We start from the raw sequence: 17,417 nt of genomic DNA on the forward strand, positions 1-17,417 counted from the left end.
CCCTGATGAACCTGATTGAATTTTTTGAAGAGGTGATTAAAGTAGTGGACAGGGGAATGTCTAGGATGTTATTTATGTGGACTTCCAGAAGGCATTTGCTGAGGTCCCTCATAAGAGACTGTTAGCTTTCGGATGATACGTTAAACCGAGGCCCTGTCTGCTCTCTCAGGTGGACATAAAAGATCCCATAGCACTATTTCAAAGAAGAGCAGGGGAGTTATCCCCAGTGTCCTGGCCAATATTTCTCCCTCAATCAACATCACTACAACAGATTATCTGGTTTTTATCACATTGCTGTTTGTGGGAGCTTGCTGTGCGCAAATTGGCTGTCGCATTTCCTACATTACAACAGTGACTACACTTTAAAAAGTACTTCATTCAGTGGTCATGAAAGGCACTATATAAATGCAAGTCTTTCTTTCTTTAAAATGCAGGCCGAATGGAAATGCAGTCCTGAACCTGACCTCTGCTCTGAAAGCCTCCCATATTCCTCTCACTATATAATTTTTTTGTCTGATTGATATGTTTTAATGTAAAATCACATTGGCCCAGAAATTCAGCTCTCCCCGGGTGAGTATGCACGGGGTACTCACCCGTAGGCCGAATGGAATTGCCGATTTCCTGCATGCACTGCGCATGCGCGGGAAACCAGCACTTCCGATCCTCTGAACGAAGAGGTTCAGAGGTCGAACGCGCGCGCAGGGGAGGCTGCGCGTGCGCTTTGAACTTAGGTTTTTTTTGCAGGTTTTCCTGGGAGGGTAAGCCTGCAGGATTTAGACATTTAAAAAGCAGGCGTAAGGCCTGCTTTTTGCAAGGTAAGTGGTCAATTAATTAAAATTAAAAACATTTTTTCCACAAATTTATTATTTTTAAATAATTTAAAGCAAGGTAAGTTTATTTTTAGCCCCGTTCTAATATAAAATTATTTTTTTCAAAAACTTAAATTATTGTTTAAAATAGTTATTTAATGTAATTTATAGTTTATTTAAAAAGTGTGATTTAAAAAAAAAAAAAAAAATTATTTGAAGGTTTACTGCTATTTTGGGCCCGTAGTATTTATACGTTTTGACAGGTCTACCTGTCAATCTTATGAATGGGCTTTTCCCTCCTCCGATTGGCTGCCCATGGCTCACGTGATCCCAGGGGACGCATCGCACTAACTACGCCCCTGGGACATGCAAGCACAGCGCGCCGGCAGCTGGGCCAGGCCCCGGAGCGGAATTCCACGGGGCCCTACAGCTCAACTGCCGGCGCGCAAGGTAAGTGCAGGTCGGGGGCTTACACCCGCAGGAAGCCCCCGACCCGAATTTCTGGGCCATAGTCTTCCAAACATCTGCCCATTTTATTTTTGATTCAAGTTGAAGAAAGAAGTTCTCCTTCAGAGCATGTCACTGGGATGTGGGTTGTAGAAGGAGCTGCATGAGAGTTCAGGTGATGCTAACCCAATCCCAAATGATGGGATGCTAGCATGGGTCTCTTTAGGTCACCCTGTTCCACTTATTTCCTGCCAGAGAAGGTAAGAGTGGTGACCTGTTCCCAGATCTTTGTTAATCATGGTCTTGAGGTGACCAGTGTGATTTTGTTTCCCTCCACCCCTTGCTCCCTTTGAGGAAAGACTTCATATTTTCTTGGTGCTTGGGAACTATATGAGGTATTGCAGAGGTGATCTAGCATTCATGTACAGCATTAATGTGTGTCAAATTAGTGGTTTTAAGACTCAAAGAAAAATTCAGCATTTAATGCATCTGTCTCTCATTGTAATATTCTTTATATTGTTTCCTCTAGAAAGAACCCCATAATAGGATTGTGGTCCTCGGCAATCTGCCTTCATCTGGTTTTTCAGATTTTGACACTGTGAGACTTGGTTCTACTTTTGGAAAAGTACTCAAGTACTTAAAAGTGGGGGAAAAGGTAATCTAGTTTGGTTTATTTTTTTCAAACTATTTCAAAGAAAGAGCTATGTCTACATTGTGCAGCTTGAAATTATGTAACTGCCAGATCAGATCCACATGGATTTAAACATATTAACTTTGGAGGATGCCACAGCGCACTGCCTTCGAGCACTAAGATGCAGTTCCATGTATTTAAAAGTCACCGTTTTCCCCACTCTGCTTAGTTCCATATTTGAGCTGCGCCAGGTAGCGAGTGCCAGTGAGAGGCGGTATCATCAGATGAGGGATCTATTTTGGTAGTGTACCCAGCCAAGGTATTTTTTGAGACTTTGTATAGAAATTATGTTTTTCCCAGTATTTCCTCCTTCAACTTCTGAGAAACAAAACACAGACTGCAAACTTAATTTTGCCAACTCTGCATTTGGAGCTGCTTGAAGCTCTGGTCGAAGTATTTAACAACAACAATGGCTTCCACTTGTATTGTACCTTCAATGTAGAAAAAACATTCCCAAGGCCCTTCACAGAAGTGTAATCGGACATAAATTGACACCGAGCCAAAGAAGGATGTTAAAAGGGTGACAGAGCTTGGTCAAAGAGTTGGGTTTTAAGCAGGGCCTTAAAGGAGGAGAACGAAGTGGAGAGGCAGAGAAATTTAGGGAGAGAATTCCAGAATGCAGGACCTAGGTGGCTGAAGGCACAGCCACCAATGGTGGGGCGAAGGGAATGGGGTTGGATGAGTCTAGCATTGGAGAAACGCAGAATTCTAAGGTTTGTAGGGCTGGAGAAGATCACAGAGATGAGGGATTAGGCCATGAAGGGATTATAACATGAGGATGAGAATTTTAAGCTCGAGGCGTTGGAGGACCGGGAGCCAAGGAACAAAGAGGTAATGGGCAATATTCCCGGTAATTTTTTTTGGGTGCGCGGCTCCTTTAATGGGCTGTGCGGCCCATTCAAATTTCCGCGCATGCACGGTTTTTCCATTTAAAAGCCGCTGAGCGGCCTGCACGGGACCTCCAGAGCACTGCATGGCCGCGCAGCTTAACAGGAACATTGGTGATGGTTGAGAAGGATGGTGCAAGATAGGATATGGGCAGCAGAGTTTTGAATGAGCTGAAGTTTATGGCGGGTGGAGGATGGAAGACTGGCCAGGAGGCCAATGGAATAGTCGAGTCTGAAGATGAACTCGTTAATTCAATTCATTCTTCTGTCCTGGTTTTCAGCAAATCTCCTTAAACAGCTTCTTCTCCCATGTCTGCTTGGCCACCTGTTGTATTGCCCAGGGCGGCTATCTCTGTACGCACTTATTTAGCATCTACATGCTACCCTTCAGCAACATCATCTACAAACACAAGGTCAGCTTTCACATGTGTTCCAACATGCATACCTTTCCATTGCCACGTTTGACTCCAAGACTGTTGCTCTGCTCTTCGGCTACTTGTCCAGCAACAAGTTATTGATAAATCAAAATTTCTTAGACTCAATGTTGGTGTAACCAAAACTATCCTTTTTGAATCCATACAGCATGTCTGTGCCTTTGGCTCCAGCTACTTGATAGTGCATGCAACCACGGAGTCCTGCTTGACTCAAGAGCTGAACACCTTACCCCACATCCATTCAGTCACCAAAATATATTTTTACACCTTCAGGAAACTGGTGCTTGTGTCTCTACCGTACTGCTGAAATCCATTTCTCCACTTTCGTTATTTATAGGATTTATTTCTTGAATGATGTCTTCAGTGGCCTCTGCTCTTACATCCTTCACAAGCTCCAAATATTCCTAAACACTGGCCTGAATTATCCCTGACACAGAGTCCCAAACACCCCATCACTTTGTCTTTACTCATTTTGATTGTCTCCCTGTCCCCAGTATGTTGATTTCAAAGTTTTCTGATTCCAGTTCTGCTATGGTCTTGCTGCAGCTTATCTGAATGATCTTCTCACGCTATATGCCCCCAGCTATTACCTTCAGCTCAACCAGCTCTGGATCGCTTCTTCACTGTTTACACTGCTTTATTGGAAGTGGATCTTTCAGACACTATCTGCCTTCCATTTGGGACTATCTCCCAAAAATACTTTGTCTTGATTCCTCTCTCCTTAGTCAAAAGCCTGGTGAAAATATCATTTCTGCAGTGCCTTCGTCTCTACCCCATCTTTAATCTTTTCCATCTCCTGCTTGCCATTCTTCTGTACCCCTGTAAAGAGTTCTTCGTAATGACGGATGTTTCTTAAATGCATGTTGTTGGGTAGAGGGAACTAATCAAAGTGTACTGTTCCTTTAAGAAATTATGTTGCTTTTTTGTTCGTTCTTTCAGGAAAAAAGGTTTTCACCACTTAGTGCTTTTTACCTTCACTGCAATTCACTTCATGAAATAAGCTATTCTGTAACAAACTTTTTGAGAGCTTTATCCATTTTTGAAAAGTGTTGGTGAATTTTCACTTTAGTTTAGTCATCTACATCATTTTCCTTGGCTGATGGTGCAAGATGTGATTACTTCAGTTTTTCTCTGGGCCATATGTTATATATGGATGGGCGTCCTGCTCCAAGGCCTTTGCCATTGCTACTCTTAGTTGACAGTCAAGAGGCACGTAAAGCATACAAGATTACCTCTGTTTTTTCCTTCTCCTTAAAGGCAGGTACACGGCCTCTACTTATTGTCCCCCTACATCCTAAGAAATTATCAGCATAGGGAATTAAACCTTGTTTCCCCACCTATGGAGTCTCATACCATCTTCACAGTAACTTTATTGGATAAATGGCCAGATCCACTGGGTCCTTGGCCTCGTTTATTAGCCTGAGCTTTAGATGTCTCCAAAAAGTTCACGACCTAGTACATGTAAAGTTTAAAGATCTCGTAACAGTTGCGCTTAAAGTCCTAACACAAAAAATTACACAGATGGGGAAGAGTATTACAGGAAACTTTGAGTTATCCGTAGGCTAACCGTCCGGCAAGCTGGAGCCACCGGCAAAAATCAGGAGCCGTTTTTTATTCTTTTCTTTGCTTTTTTTGAACAGTCAAGCTGTGCAAGGTCTGTAGCTAAGCAACAGCTTCAGCTACAGACGCTACAGAGACGCTTGCCAACTGTTTAGAGGCAACAGGGTTTGTTGATTCATACGGAGATGAAAATCTCCGCATGTTTCAACATTAGCTCTGGAGTGTACGGCAGCAGCTCAGTCCCGTTGGTGCCGGATAGCACAAAGTTTCCTGTACGTATTTGGTTCACTGCATCTACATTACAGGCCATCTGATCAGTACAAGCTGATCATGGCGCACTCCTTCCTCTTGCTAACTGCTCCAGCACTGACAACAGGTCGGTAAAAAAGATTACAGTGTTTCTCATACGTTTCATGTTAAACATACGGTTGAGAGAAACCATAGAGGATGTTGTTGATAATTTAATGATGTGTGTGAGGGTACCACATTGAAAAGTCTTAAGTGACTAAGCTGCTATGATTATTATTGAGTGAATAGGCCTAATTTTTAGGTATGTGGAGGATAGGTTGCATTCAGTGAATGAGGAAATACAGCAGGTAATACAACTTTTAATGTTTTTGCTGTTATAAATGGTAAATAATTGTAGTTCATCTGTCAATTGTTTTATAATGATTATGTCCATAATGTAATGAATAGGCATTCCTGAAAATGGATTCTGAGATCGCTAGTAATAACCTAATTGAGCATTTCAAGAAGAAGCCTTTGTTCTATGGTAGACTACTGACTGCAGATATATCCTCCGCTCAGATTCAGCCATTGTTAAAGGTAAGTAAATATAGGCATATGTGTGTCTAATTTCTGAATATTTGAACATTATATTTTCATTTCATTTTTTAATTGTGTGAAACCAAATAATAGAAAACACTGTTCAGATTCATTGAACAGGCTTTTTTTTTTTACAATTATTTATTCTGCATAAAAGCACCTGCTGTTTACTTAACTACAGTATGTTCTTAATTCAACCAGTGTTTACTTAACAATTACACTTTGTAGCCTTGAAGGTACACACATGTTAGCAGCAGAATTATACATTGTGTTTACATGGTATAATCATGCCCTTATAGAATAGCACCTCCAACAGTGAACGATGCCACAGAAGATTTTCTAATCTGAAATATATTAAAAATCTTGCATCTCTGCCCACTCGTCAGTTTTTGCAATTACAATTTCCTATGTCCACATTTATGATACAAATTGCCAATATAAAACTTGTCAGACAGTAATTATACCCTCCCCCTATTGGTCTGGCACGTTTACATAGACAATTTTGATTATAAATGTGGACATAAGAATTTATAATAGAAAAGTTGACAACAAATGCATGCAGGTGTAAAATATATAGATATGTTTACAGACATAAAATATACAATGCATATTTGTCTATTATATATGCAGTGATCTCTAAAGTATCAGTTAAAATCCCAGAATATATTTAATAAAAATGGAATTTGACTTATTCAGTCAATGTAAATCAATTGCTCTGATAATTCCTTACATGGCATAAACACTCCTATTGGTGTAAAACAGTGCAGCCTCTAACTCAACATGGGCAATACCTTGGAAGATCTGCTAGTAATATATAAAAACATTGCACATGCACACATTTTGTCTGTCACACTTCATGTCACACTTTTCTACATACAAATTTTGATGTCAACTTGGCAGAAGTTCATATTTGTAAAGAGCAAGAAATCACAACAGAACAAGTAAAGAACGTACAAATAAGCAATAACGAGCAGGACTGAAAATCAACACTCATTAAGTCCATCCGCAACAGCTACTAGTTTTTTTTAAAACAGGAGAACCAGCCAAATCATTTGAGTTTTGAATTTTTGTTTGCTTCCATCTTGGAAGGTATGTAGGGATATTGCTAGCCTTGCTTTATATTTTTTTCTGGGGCGGTCAGGGGATTTGCTTCGTATCCCTTAAAGCAGGGGAATCAATGAGTGATGGAGGGAGTGTTAAATCTATAATAGCTGAGGATAAAACCTCCCAGGAGATCTGTATTTAAGAGAAACTGGATTTCTTTTGTGTATAAAGTATATCAAAATAAAGCTTGAACTGTTCACATTTTGTGGTATTACATTTTGGTAGAGAGAATAGGGAGGTCACTTATCAGTTGGAGGGTGCGAGTCTAGGTGGGATAGAGGAACAAAGGGATCCTGGAGTACAAATACACAAATCACCAAAGGTTGCGTCACAGGTTAACAAGGCCATAAAAAAAGCAAACCAAGCACTAGGGTTTATTTTTAGAGGGATAGAATTGAAAAGTAGGGGAGTTATGCTAAACCTGTATCAAACCTTGGTTAGACCACACTTGGAGTACTGCATGCAGTTCTGGCCGCCATATTATAAAAAGGATATGGGGCACTGGAGAGGCTGCACATATCAGGAAAGGATGAACAGGCTGGGCCTCTTTTCTCTTGGAAAAAGAAGGCTGAGGGGTTACCTAATAGAGGTTTTTAAAATTATGAAAAGTTTTGATAGAGTGTATACAGAGAGAATATTTCCACTTGTGGGGAAGAGCATAACTAGAGGCCATGGATAGTCACCAAGAAATCCAATAGAAAATTCAGAAGAAACTTCTTTACCCAAAGAGTGGTGAGAATGTAGAACTTGCTACCAAAGGGAGTGGTTGAAGCGAATAGTGTAGATGCATTTAAGGGGAGGCTGGACAAGCATATGAGGGAGAAGGGAATAGAGGGTTACGCTGATAGATTTAGATGAGGAAAGACGGGAGGAGGCTCGAGTGGAGCATAAGCATGGACAGGTTGGGCCGAATGGCCTGTTTCTGTACCGTATATCCTATGTAATCACTCTTTATTAAGTGACTGAAAGAAAAAATATGTGTAATATGCAGGACCTGATGTTTTGGAACAAAAGTCAGCAAGTAGAATAAGGGAGCGAATCACAACTGAAGAGAAAACTTAACTTGAAACAGACTGTTATATTTTGTAATTATTCTAAATGGTTACCGTACCTGCATTTCTTTATTTATGTTTATATGAGCAATGGTTGTTTTTGAGTCCTGAGTGTGCATAGTGGCAAATTCTAGAAGGATTACCATTACTCAAGTTTGGAAGGAGGTTCTAAAAAAAATCTGAATTCAAATGTTCGCTGAATTTTACTTTGGTAACACTCAATACTGTTGCAGAATATTTAGTGAAAAAAGAAATAAAGCAGTTTTTTTTAAGCTTTATGTATTTTTTGGCCTTCACTTATGTAAACTCACAGCTTCAACAGATTGACATTAAAGGTAAAGAGCTGCTCCCTCATATTAAATGCAGATATTGATTTACATATTATGATATGTATGGGAACATATTTATTTACCTGCCGTTGTTAAAGAAAATATTCAGATCCGCAAGTTGACCATTAGGTTTCACTCAGAAATCCAGACACATCTATACATTTTTAATCAAAACAATCCTTTTTAAGTCTTATTTCAAACAGATTTGGGCCATTAATCAGTCGGTCTTGTAACAATTTTAATTAAACTGCACCAACATCTGAAAATTTCAGGTATTAGAAACCAACTTGCCTCCATAATCTCCTAATCTTATTTAAAAGTTATACTGGAACATGGTTTTGTTTGAGTTCTGAGAGATTAAGAGCAGAATATTTCAGTCACAGAAACCTCACAGTGCAGATAGAGGCCATTTCGGCCCATCGAGCCTGCACCGACACATATCCCACCCGATCCCCATAACCCCTACCCCACCCTATCCCCGTAACCCCACGTATTTAATCCCCCTAACACTAAGGGTCAATTTTATCATAGCCAATCAACCTAACCCGCACATCTTTGGACTGTGGGAGGAAACCGGAGCACCCGGAGGAAACCCACGCAAACACGGGGAGAATGTGCAAACTCCACACAGTCACCCGAGGCTGGAATCGAACCCGGGTTCCTGGCGCTGTGAGGCAACAGTGCTAACCACTATGCCACCGTGCTGCCCTACTCATACCCTAGTGAAGTAAAATTTTAACCTTGTGTTTCCCTCATGAGCTGCTTGCATTTGTGCGTGTGGACGTACTCTTCGTGCTACATTCTGTTTCTTGCTCAGTTACTTTCCTTTCTCACTTTCACTTTTCCTTCAGGTGTCTCTGATTTAACTGACTGTGTGTTATTCCATACTCCCAGTTCTCAATTCCTAATGAATAATTATTGTGCCATTTGGTGGATTTAACTTTCCCTCTTCAGGCTAATTGTTCTTAATTTGATTCACGTTCAGCATTTTATCACCCTCAGTTTCTGAGGTCACGCAATTGGATAATAATCCCTTCTGATTCCCACACACAGTTCTGGATTTGGTATCAGTAGATCCCACTTTTTGAGATAGGCATCTTAATTCTTCTTTACGTTTAAGATCAGTCTAGGTTTTCCTACTGTGAGTGGTTATACTTTTTACAGCGTGTTTTGCTTGATGGTATTTTACCAATTTACATTCTCCGTTTGAAGCAGAGGGTCTCCTGAAGCATATCAGTATTTTCCATGGGTTCCTGGGAGTATGCAAATACTTTCAGGAGGTCCCAAAAGAGTGTCAATGTTTTCAGGGGTTTCCCAATGTTAAAAATATGAAAGCCACTATCCTAGGGGAATTGGTAATACATGAAAAACAACCCTACTTGAAAATGATTCAAGCTGAATTGTTTATTTCCCTTCATGGCAATAATACTAGAAAAAACATAACTTACCAGTTGAAGGAAAGTTTTGAAATAGTTTGTTAAAAATCAAAGTACAGGAAACTTTGTGCTATCCGGCACCCATGGGACCGAGCTACTGCCGTTTTTTTAAAAGCTCCGGATAGACCAGCGTCAATGTTATCAGATAGGAGCTTTTCATCGCAGTATCTGACCACAAACACAACAGCTTGTAAACACTCGGCCCGTGGCTTGGATGCGTCCCTGAAGCTGTTGCTAAGATACAGAGACGCTTTCTAGAGCCTGCCATGTCTGACCACAAACACTGTTGCTCAGCAACAGCTTGTAAACACTCGGCCCAGTAGCTTGGAAGCGTCTCTGAAGCTGTTGCTAAGCGACAAAGACGCTTTCCAGAGCCTGCCTGTGAAAAGCAGAAAAAAAACCTAACCAAAACGGCTGCTGATTTCTGCCGTTAGATCAAAGTTGCCGGACATTCAACTTCTGGATAGCACAAAGTTTCCTGTATTACAAATTCAACATTCCCTTGCGCCTACATAGTGTTATGTGAAACCATAATATAGTGCAATAAAGCTAGATACATAATCCGTGGAATAAGGAAAGGCACTTTGCCCCATGAGCCTATTCTTTCCAATCTACTGTGTACAACTTCAACTGTCATGAACTTTCAGTCTCCTGGTGTTACAGCTGGAAAACCAAAACACTCATGCTCCAACCAGGTGCTCCAGATCCCTATGCTCCAGCTACCTGCCCCTACCCCTGATGGGCAACTCTACCATTCAGGGAAATTAAACATTTACACTCGGTTCAAGTGTCTGCTTCCAGGTTACACCTCAGATTCACCTCCTTGGGCGCCTGTTATTGCTGCTAGCAGCAGCCACAAGTTGAAGTGGCATCTCATTAATCAATCAGCTTTTGAAGCAACTCATGAATAATCTTATGTAAAATTTCCAAGAATATGTAAAACTGAAATTTGTCCATGGCTTTCAAAGGTAGTGAAGTGAAACTCAGAAAATCGATCTATGACAATCTAGAACACTAGAACCATCATCATGCCATTTTGTTACTACTTACAACCAGTGGTGGTTGATTATTTTTTTCAGAAACCATCTGCAAAGATTGAAGAAATGTTGAATAAAGTAAATCAAGCAGAAATCAGGTAAATACAATATTTGTGTGTGTATCCAGATTTGCAGACCCACATTACACATTTTAAAGGTAATGAATATTTTAATGCTCTCTTAGCCTTGGACTTATGACCATTAAAGTTAAAAGTAGATGGACATTGGGTTAATATAGTAAATATATATTGGAGATTTTTATTCAGTAATGACACAGTGTTGTATATTTTTCAATTCCTTCCCTCGCCTAGTTAAGCACGAACTGCAAGCAGCCTGGTCCTAGCCTTTAGTCTTTCCTGCTCTTGGTGCAGTTTAATTAAAATTGTTGCCACAGTGATAACTCTCCCTAACTCGCTTGATTGTGGGGAAGTGCTGCTGCTAGGCACCTCCTTATGTTGGCGTAGAACTGACAACTCAGTTCTACAGCGGATCATGGGGTGAACCAGTGTTCCAGCCATACGTGGCAGCCCTAGTGAGTTGCACAACCACACCTCGCCTTTAAACTTAATGGTCCGGATGATGGCGAACGCTGCCAAGTCGCCATTGAAACTGTCCGCAACGAAATCCTGAAGTTGCGGTTTGTAGTTCACAGCTCAGCCACAGGCTGCGCTGTGCCCCCCCCCCCCCCCCCCGACACCCACGCACACACGCACACACCGACACACACACACACACACACACACAGCCGGCAATCAGTGTAATCACTCAAATCAGGGAAACTGCCGAAAACTTCGGCTCTTCTGCAGTAATTGCGCTGTTAAATTCCCCATTAAGTGTTAGACCCAAAGGGATTAGGTGTAACTGGGGTTGTAACAGCATATTGACTGCTAAACAAATGTTATGAGCCTGAAAAACTAATTTAAATTGTGTGCAGTGTGAAATTTATCCATTTTAATAAAAAAAAACATTTTAATAAACTTTTAAAATATTTTTGTTTAAGTTTGTTCCTCTTTATTTCAGGTTTGCCTTTTCCCCATGTGAGAGCCCCAATCTTTGTTTTGTTCTCTCTAACATTTTAAAAAGTTAGAATTTTAAGAGCATACCCATTTCCTGGTTCGCTGTCTGAGAATTCTGCGTTTTGATTGGCTGCTTAGACAGCTTGTTGATGTCACAGCAACTCCCATAAGGGGATCCCCACTAAAGTCCGTTGATTTGAATTGAACGTTGGAAACCCGGAATTCTCGCCACAGAGATCGCAAGAACTTTGTGCGAAGCTTACTTCGGGGCAAGCAGCGAAGGCCTTCGCTTCGCTGCCGACCGCAAATTCCGGGCCAACGTGCACAAAAATCAGACATCTGATTTGGTCGTAAATATATTTAATCAGAAGACTACTGGTTTGAAACAAAGTGTCATTGTGTCCTTGTAGTTCAGTGAATAAAAATCGCTGCTCAGTCTATTGATGAACCTTGCAGATCAGGAACGACCTAGGTTCATTGTCTGAAACAACAACAGGAAATGCTGGAAACACTCGGCAGGTCAGGCAGCATTGTGGAGAGAGAAACAGAGTTAACGTTTCAGGTCAATGAGCCTTCGTCAGAACTGGAAAAAGTTAGAGAAGTAACAGATTTTTAAGCAAGTGTGGGGCAGGGAAATGGAGGAGGGGAGGAAAGAACAAAGAGGAGGTCTGTGATAGGGTGGAAGGCAGGAGAGATTAAAAGACAAAAGGGATGATGGTGCAAGGCAAAAGGAGATGGTAATGGGGCAAGTTAAGAAACAAAAGACGACTCTAGATGAGGTGTAAATGGCAATGGCAGAATCATCAACAGCTGCCATGTGAGAGAAAAAAGAAAACATAGGGGCCGAGGTTATGGTCTGAAATTGTTGAACTCGATGTTGAGTCCAGAATGCTGTATAGTGCCTAATTGAAAGATGAGGTGCTGTTCCTCGAGCTTACATTGAGCTTCGTTGGAACAGTGTAAAAGGCCGAGGGCGGAGAGATCAGAGTTGGAGTGGAGCGGAAAATTAAAGTGACAGGCAACCGGGTTCATTGTCTATTCCATTCTGAGTCTGGTAAGATAGTAGTAGAAGTGCTGCAACTGGCTTCAGCATCTCTAGGCTACATGGGGAAAATCAGTCAGGGTTACCTCCCCCAATCGCTATCAAGTGGCCCCTGCTGGAAAATTTGCTATTGAGTGCAACTGTTTGCCCTGCCTTGCCAGCTGAATAACATGCTGATGCTCACTGTTACACATCAAGAATAATCAGTTGGGTGAGGTACTGCAGTGCAGTCTATGCCAACAAAAGCCTGCCCCAAGAGATATTGGGGGGGGGGTGGGGGCGGGAATTTGGTTGCTTTGCGCAAAGCAACTAGTGCCCGGGAACGGCGACGTTTGCGCCGCTCGCGAAATTGACCAGACATTTTGCGGCAGCGCTAAACATTACCGCCACGATCTCCTGCGCCCGCAGATTGTGACATCAGTCAAGTGTGTAGCGCCCCGGACCGGATGTTGAGTGGCGCCCCCCTGCCTTACCGCCTGCCGCTAGCAACGACAGGATGAGGGGAGCGTTTTGCAGTTGGAAAGGGATTGAGGGAGCGCTATTTAAAGGTGACCGCTTCCTGCCTTTTTTTGTCAGCGACATTTTTGCACCCGCATTCTGAGAGAAAGAGAGAGACTTTTGGAGAGATTCAACACTGTGTGAAGGAGTTTTGGGTACTGAGCAGCACTTTGCAGGTTCATTTTGATTTGACCTTCCTTGCATCGATTTAGAAGAGAGTATGGGGGCTGCACTCTGAGCTCTTTCCCTGGGCCTCTCCATTGTTCTTTCCAGCAGACTTGATGTACAGGTCTCTCCAGGCCGAGATTTAAGGTTGCAATGAGCAGGGTGTGGATGGTGAGCAAGATCGACCCTCCCTTTTAAGAATTGGCCGGCGCCAGTGTGTCTGTGTTCCATTGCTGACTGACATCACCTGATCTTCGCCAGTGCTCTGAGGTAGCGCCTCGCTCCTCGGCGTTAGCGCTTTAAGAGAGGTGTGTAGCGCCTGATTTAGCGCTCCAATTACCTCTAGGGGTGATAGAAGCCAAGTTTGCAGTTGGAGGCGATAATTAGTGCCAGGCGCTAAACTTTGCGCCCGGCCGATAATTGCGCCCCAAACAGGGCGATACAGAATTTCTCCCCATGATACCTTCAAGTGAGGAGGGTGAGAAAATTGAACAAAAGAAAAAAAAAGCTACGACTCTTCCCTTGTTGGATATTGAGCTAAATGCAAAATGGCATTGTCGTCCAGAACTTGGCCATTGGTATAGCTAAGTGAGATGCATATGTGAAATGATTTTATGAAAACTGTTACTTCTCTGGGAGAAATTGAATAGCCAGACTACATGCATAATGGCCAAAACAAGACCATCCAATTTTGTTGTGCAATCAGTCTGTTTTTCTTTTCAGTTCAAAAGAATGTTTTCTCGGCCCTATCTTGAAGAATAAACCTGATGACGTGAAGAAGTACCCGACATCTGAAAGAGAGAGGAAAAGCTCTGAAAGTAGTGAAAGTTCTGATGAAAGCAGTGCAACAACAGAGTTGAAAAGCTTTGAGAGAGTACAGCGCAGAAGCCGTGAAAGAGCAGAGCGGCGAAGCCGTGAAAGAGCACAGCGGAGAAGTCGTGAAATAATAGAGCAACGAAGCCGCGAGAGAAGAGTACGGAGGGGTAGCCGTGTGAGAGATGAGCAGAGGCGTAGCCGTGCAAGAGGAGAGCGGTGGGGTAGCCGTGTGAGAGGAGGGCGATGGGGCAACCGTGAGAGAGGAGGACGGAGGGGCAGCAGTGAGAGAGGAGGGCGGAGGGGCAGTGGTGAGAGAGCGGCGCGCAGGGCCAGCCGTGAGAGAGGGGAGCGGAGGGGCAGCAGCGAGAGAGCGGAGCGAAGGGGCAGCGGCGAGAGAGCGGAGCGGACAGGCAGTGGCGAGAGAGGGGAACGGGCAGCCAGCAGTGAGAGAGGGCAGCAGAGAGCCAGCAGCGAGAGAGGGGAGCGGGGAGCCAGCATCGAGAGCGGGCAACGGGGAGCCAGCAGTGAGAGGGGGGAGCGGGAAGCCAGCAGCGAGAGGGGGGAGTGGGAAGTCGGCAGCGAGAGGGGGGAATGGGAAGTCGGCAGCGAGAGGGGGGAATGGGAAGTCGGCAGCGAGAGGGGGGAGTGGGGAGCCGGCAGCGAGAGGGGGGAGTGGGGAGCCAGCAGCGAGAGGGGGGAGTGGGGAGCCAGCAGCGAGAGGGGGGAGTGGGGAGCCAGCAGCGAGAGGGGGGAGCGGGGAGGCAGCAGCGAGAGAGGGGAGCGGGGAGGCAGCAGCGAGAGAGGGGAGCGGGGAGGCAGCAGCGAGAGAGGGGAGCAGAGAAGCAGCAGCGAGAGAGGGGAGCAGAGAAGCAGCAGCGAGAGGGGTGAACGGGGAAGCAGCAGCGAGAGAGGGGAGCGGAGAAGCAGCAGTGAGGGAGGAGAGCGGGGAAGGTCTGAGAGCAGAGAGAGAGAGTGGGAAATCTATGAAAATGCAGAGAGTGCCGGGTGGAATAACTATGAAAGCTATATTTCAGAGGACAATAAGGAGTCTGAAATAAACAATGATGTAGAAATGAAATCAGAGGAGTTTCTAGAGGAGACTGCTATTCCATTTTTGGAGAGTGATTCAGAACTTGAAGAACTGATGGAAAAGTATGAATCTGGCGATGATGAGGTTGATCTAGAGGATATGCAGAATGAAGCCAAGGATGAAATGCAAGAATCTGATACTCGAGCTGATGTAGAAAGGAGACCACAAGAGACAGTATCTGCGAAGGTAAAAGACGCTGGGCTATTTTCTTTAAATTACTTTTTGGGTTTCACTCCACGCTACAGCTATGCTTCATATTTTGGTTGCGAGCGGTTACTGATGTGAAGGAGGAAGTGAAAGGTTCAATGGAACATACTCTGTAAATATTGCGTTGATGTCCAGATATTAAGTTTTAAATACCTACTTATCAGCAGAAATAGACCAAAAAGAGTTTGAAGCAGACCATAGTTCTTTGTAGCAGTGTGTCTTGATGGCAAGACGTAATTTAAGGATTAAAAAAAAAAAAAATTCTATTCGTTTATGGGATCAGGGCGTCGCTGGCAATGTCAGCATTTATTGCCCGTCCCTAGTTGCCCTTGAGAAGGTGGTGGTGAGCCGCCTTCTTGAACCGCTGCAGTCCGTGTAGTGATGGTACTCCCACGGTGCTGTTAGGTCGGGAGCTCCAGGATTTTGACCCAGCAACGATGAAGGATCGGCGATATATTTCTAAGTCAGGATGGTATGTGCCTTGGAGGGGAACTTGGAGGTGGTGGTGTTCCCATGTGCCTGCTGCCCTTGTCCTTCTAGGTGGAAGAGGTTACGGGTTTGGGAGGTGCTGCCGAAGAAGCCTTGGTGAGTTGCTGCAGTGCATCTTGTAGATGGTATACACTGCAGCCATGGTACTCCGGTGGTGGAGGGAGTGAATGTTTAAGGTGGTGATGGGGTGCCAATCAAGCGGGCTGCTTTGTCCTGGATGGTGTTGAGCTTCCTGAGTGTTGTTGGAGCTGCACTCATCCAGGCAAGTGGAGAGTATTCCATCACACTCCTTACTTGTGCCTTGTAGATGGTGGAAAGGCTTTGGGGAGTCAGGAGGTGAGACACTCACTGCAGAATACCTAGCCTCTGACCTGCTCTTGTTGCCACAGTATTTATGTGGCTGGTCCAGTTAAGTTTCTGGTTAATGGTGACCCCCCAGGATGTTGATAGTGGGGGATTCGGTGATGGTAATGCCATTGAATGTCAAGGGGAGGTGGTTAGACTCTCGCTTGTTGGAGATAGTCATTGCCTGGCACTTCTGTGGCGCGAATGTTACCTGCCACTTATCGGCCCAAGCCTGAACGTCGTCCAGGTCTTGTTGCATGTGGGCATGGATTGCTTCATTATCTGTGGAGTTGGGAATGGTGCTGAACACTGTGCAGTCATCAGCGAACATCCCCATTTCTGACCTTATGTTGGAGACAAGGATATAACGGTCCCATTCATTTTATTTGAAAAGATATTGTGGAATTGGAATTAGGACTGACATTTTGACCTTAAATAACTTGAATGAAACTGGTCTCAAAATTGTGCTCCTGGAGAATTGACTTTAAGCAGGGATATACTTATTTGAATAGCTGCATTTTATAAAGGAAAATATCTGTATGATGTTGGTTTCTTTTTTTCCTGTGTAATGCCTAAAACTGCTGATTAGAAGCTGCCCAGGAGTAAAACTTTTGTGTAGAATCTGCTGTCCGGTGACATGAATGGAGGTGCAGTACTGCAGCCAACATTGTGATTTAAAAAAAAATACAGATACTGGAGTGTATGGAGCACTTAGCTACAAAATCAAACAATTATATTTGATTTGCCCAATCAAACCATTGATATTTTAGCCTCAAATACTAATCATAGAATGGTTACAGCACAGAAGGAGGCCATTTGGCCCGTCGAGCCTGTGCTGGCTTTCTGCAAGAGCACTTCAGCTAGTCCCACTCCCCTGCCCTTTCCCCATAGCCCTGCAAATTTTTTTCCTTCAGAGATTTATTCAATTCCATTTTGAAAGCCACAATTGAATCTGCCTCCACCTCCCTTTCAGGCAGTGCATTCCAGATCATAACCACTCGCTGTGTAAACAAGTTTTTCCTCGTGTCGCCTTTGGTTCTTCTGCCAATCACCTCAAATGTCCTCTGGTTCTCGACCCTTCCGCCAATGGGAACAGTTTCTCTCTATCTACTCTGTCTAGACCTCTCATGATTTTGAA

General features: G+C 43.5%; 1 protein-coding gene across 4 annotated transcripts in view; it reads left to right on the forward strand.

Annotated features, from left to right (window-relative positions):
• LOC147113999 (uncharacterized) overlaps positions 1 to 17,417 on the forward strand; it is a 74,865-nt gene that overhangs the window by 26,825 nt on the left and 30,623 nt on the right. For all 4 annotated transcript variants that reach the window (XM_085995481.1, XM_085995477.1, XM_085995479.1 and 1 more), the window contains exons 7-10: positions 1,786 to 1,911; positions 5,525 to 5,653; positions 10,654 to 10,709; positions 14,056 to 15,424. In XM_085995481.1, coding sequence (XP_085851607.1) covers positions 1,786 to 1,911; positions 5,525 to 5,653; positions 10,654 to 10,709; positions 14,056 to 15,424 — 1,680 coding nt within the window. The remainder of the gene's footprint in view (positions 1 to 1,785; positions 1,912 to 5,524; positions 5,654 to 10,653; positions 10,710 to 14,055; positions 15,425 to 17,417) is intronic.

The sequence above is a fragment of the Somniosus microcephalus genome, chromosome 8, assembly GCF_052327205.1.
Source record: "Somniosus microcephalus isolate GS21.2 chromosome 8, FLI_Smic_1.0, whole genome shotgun sequence".
Lineage (NCBI taxonomy): Eukaryota > Metazoa > Chordata > Chondrichthyes > Squaliformes > Somniosidae > Somniosus > Somniosus microcephalus.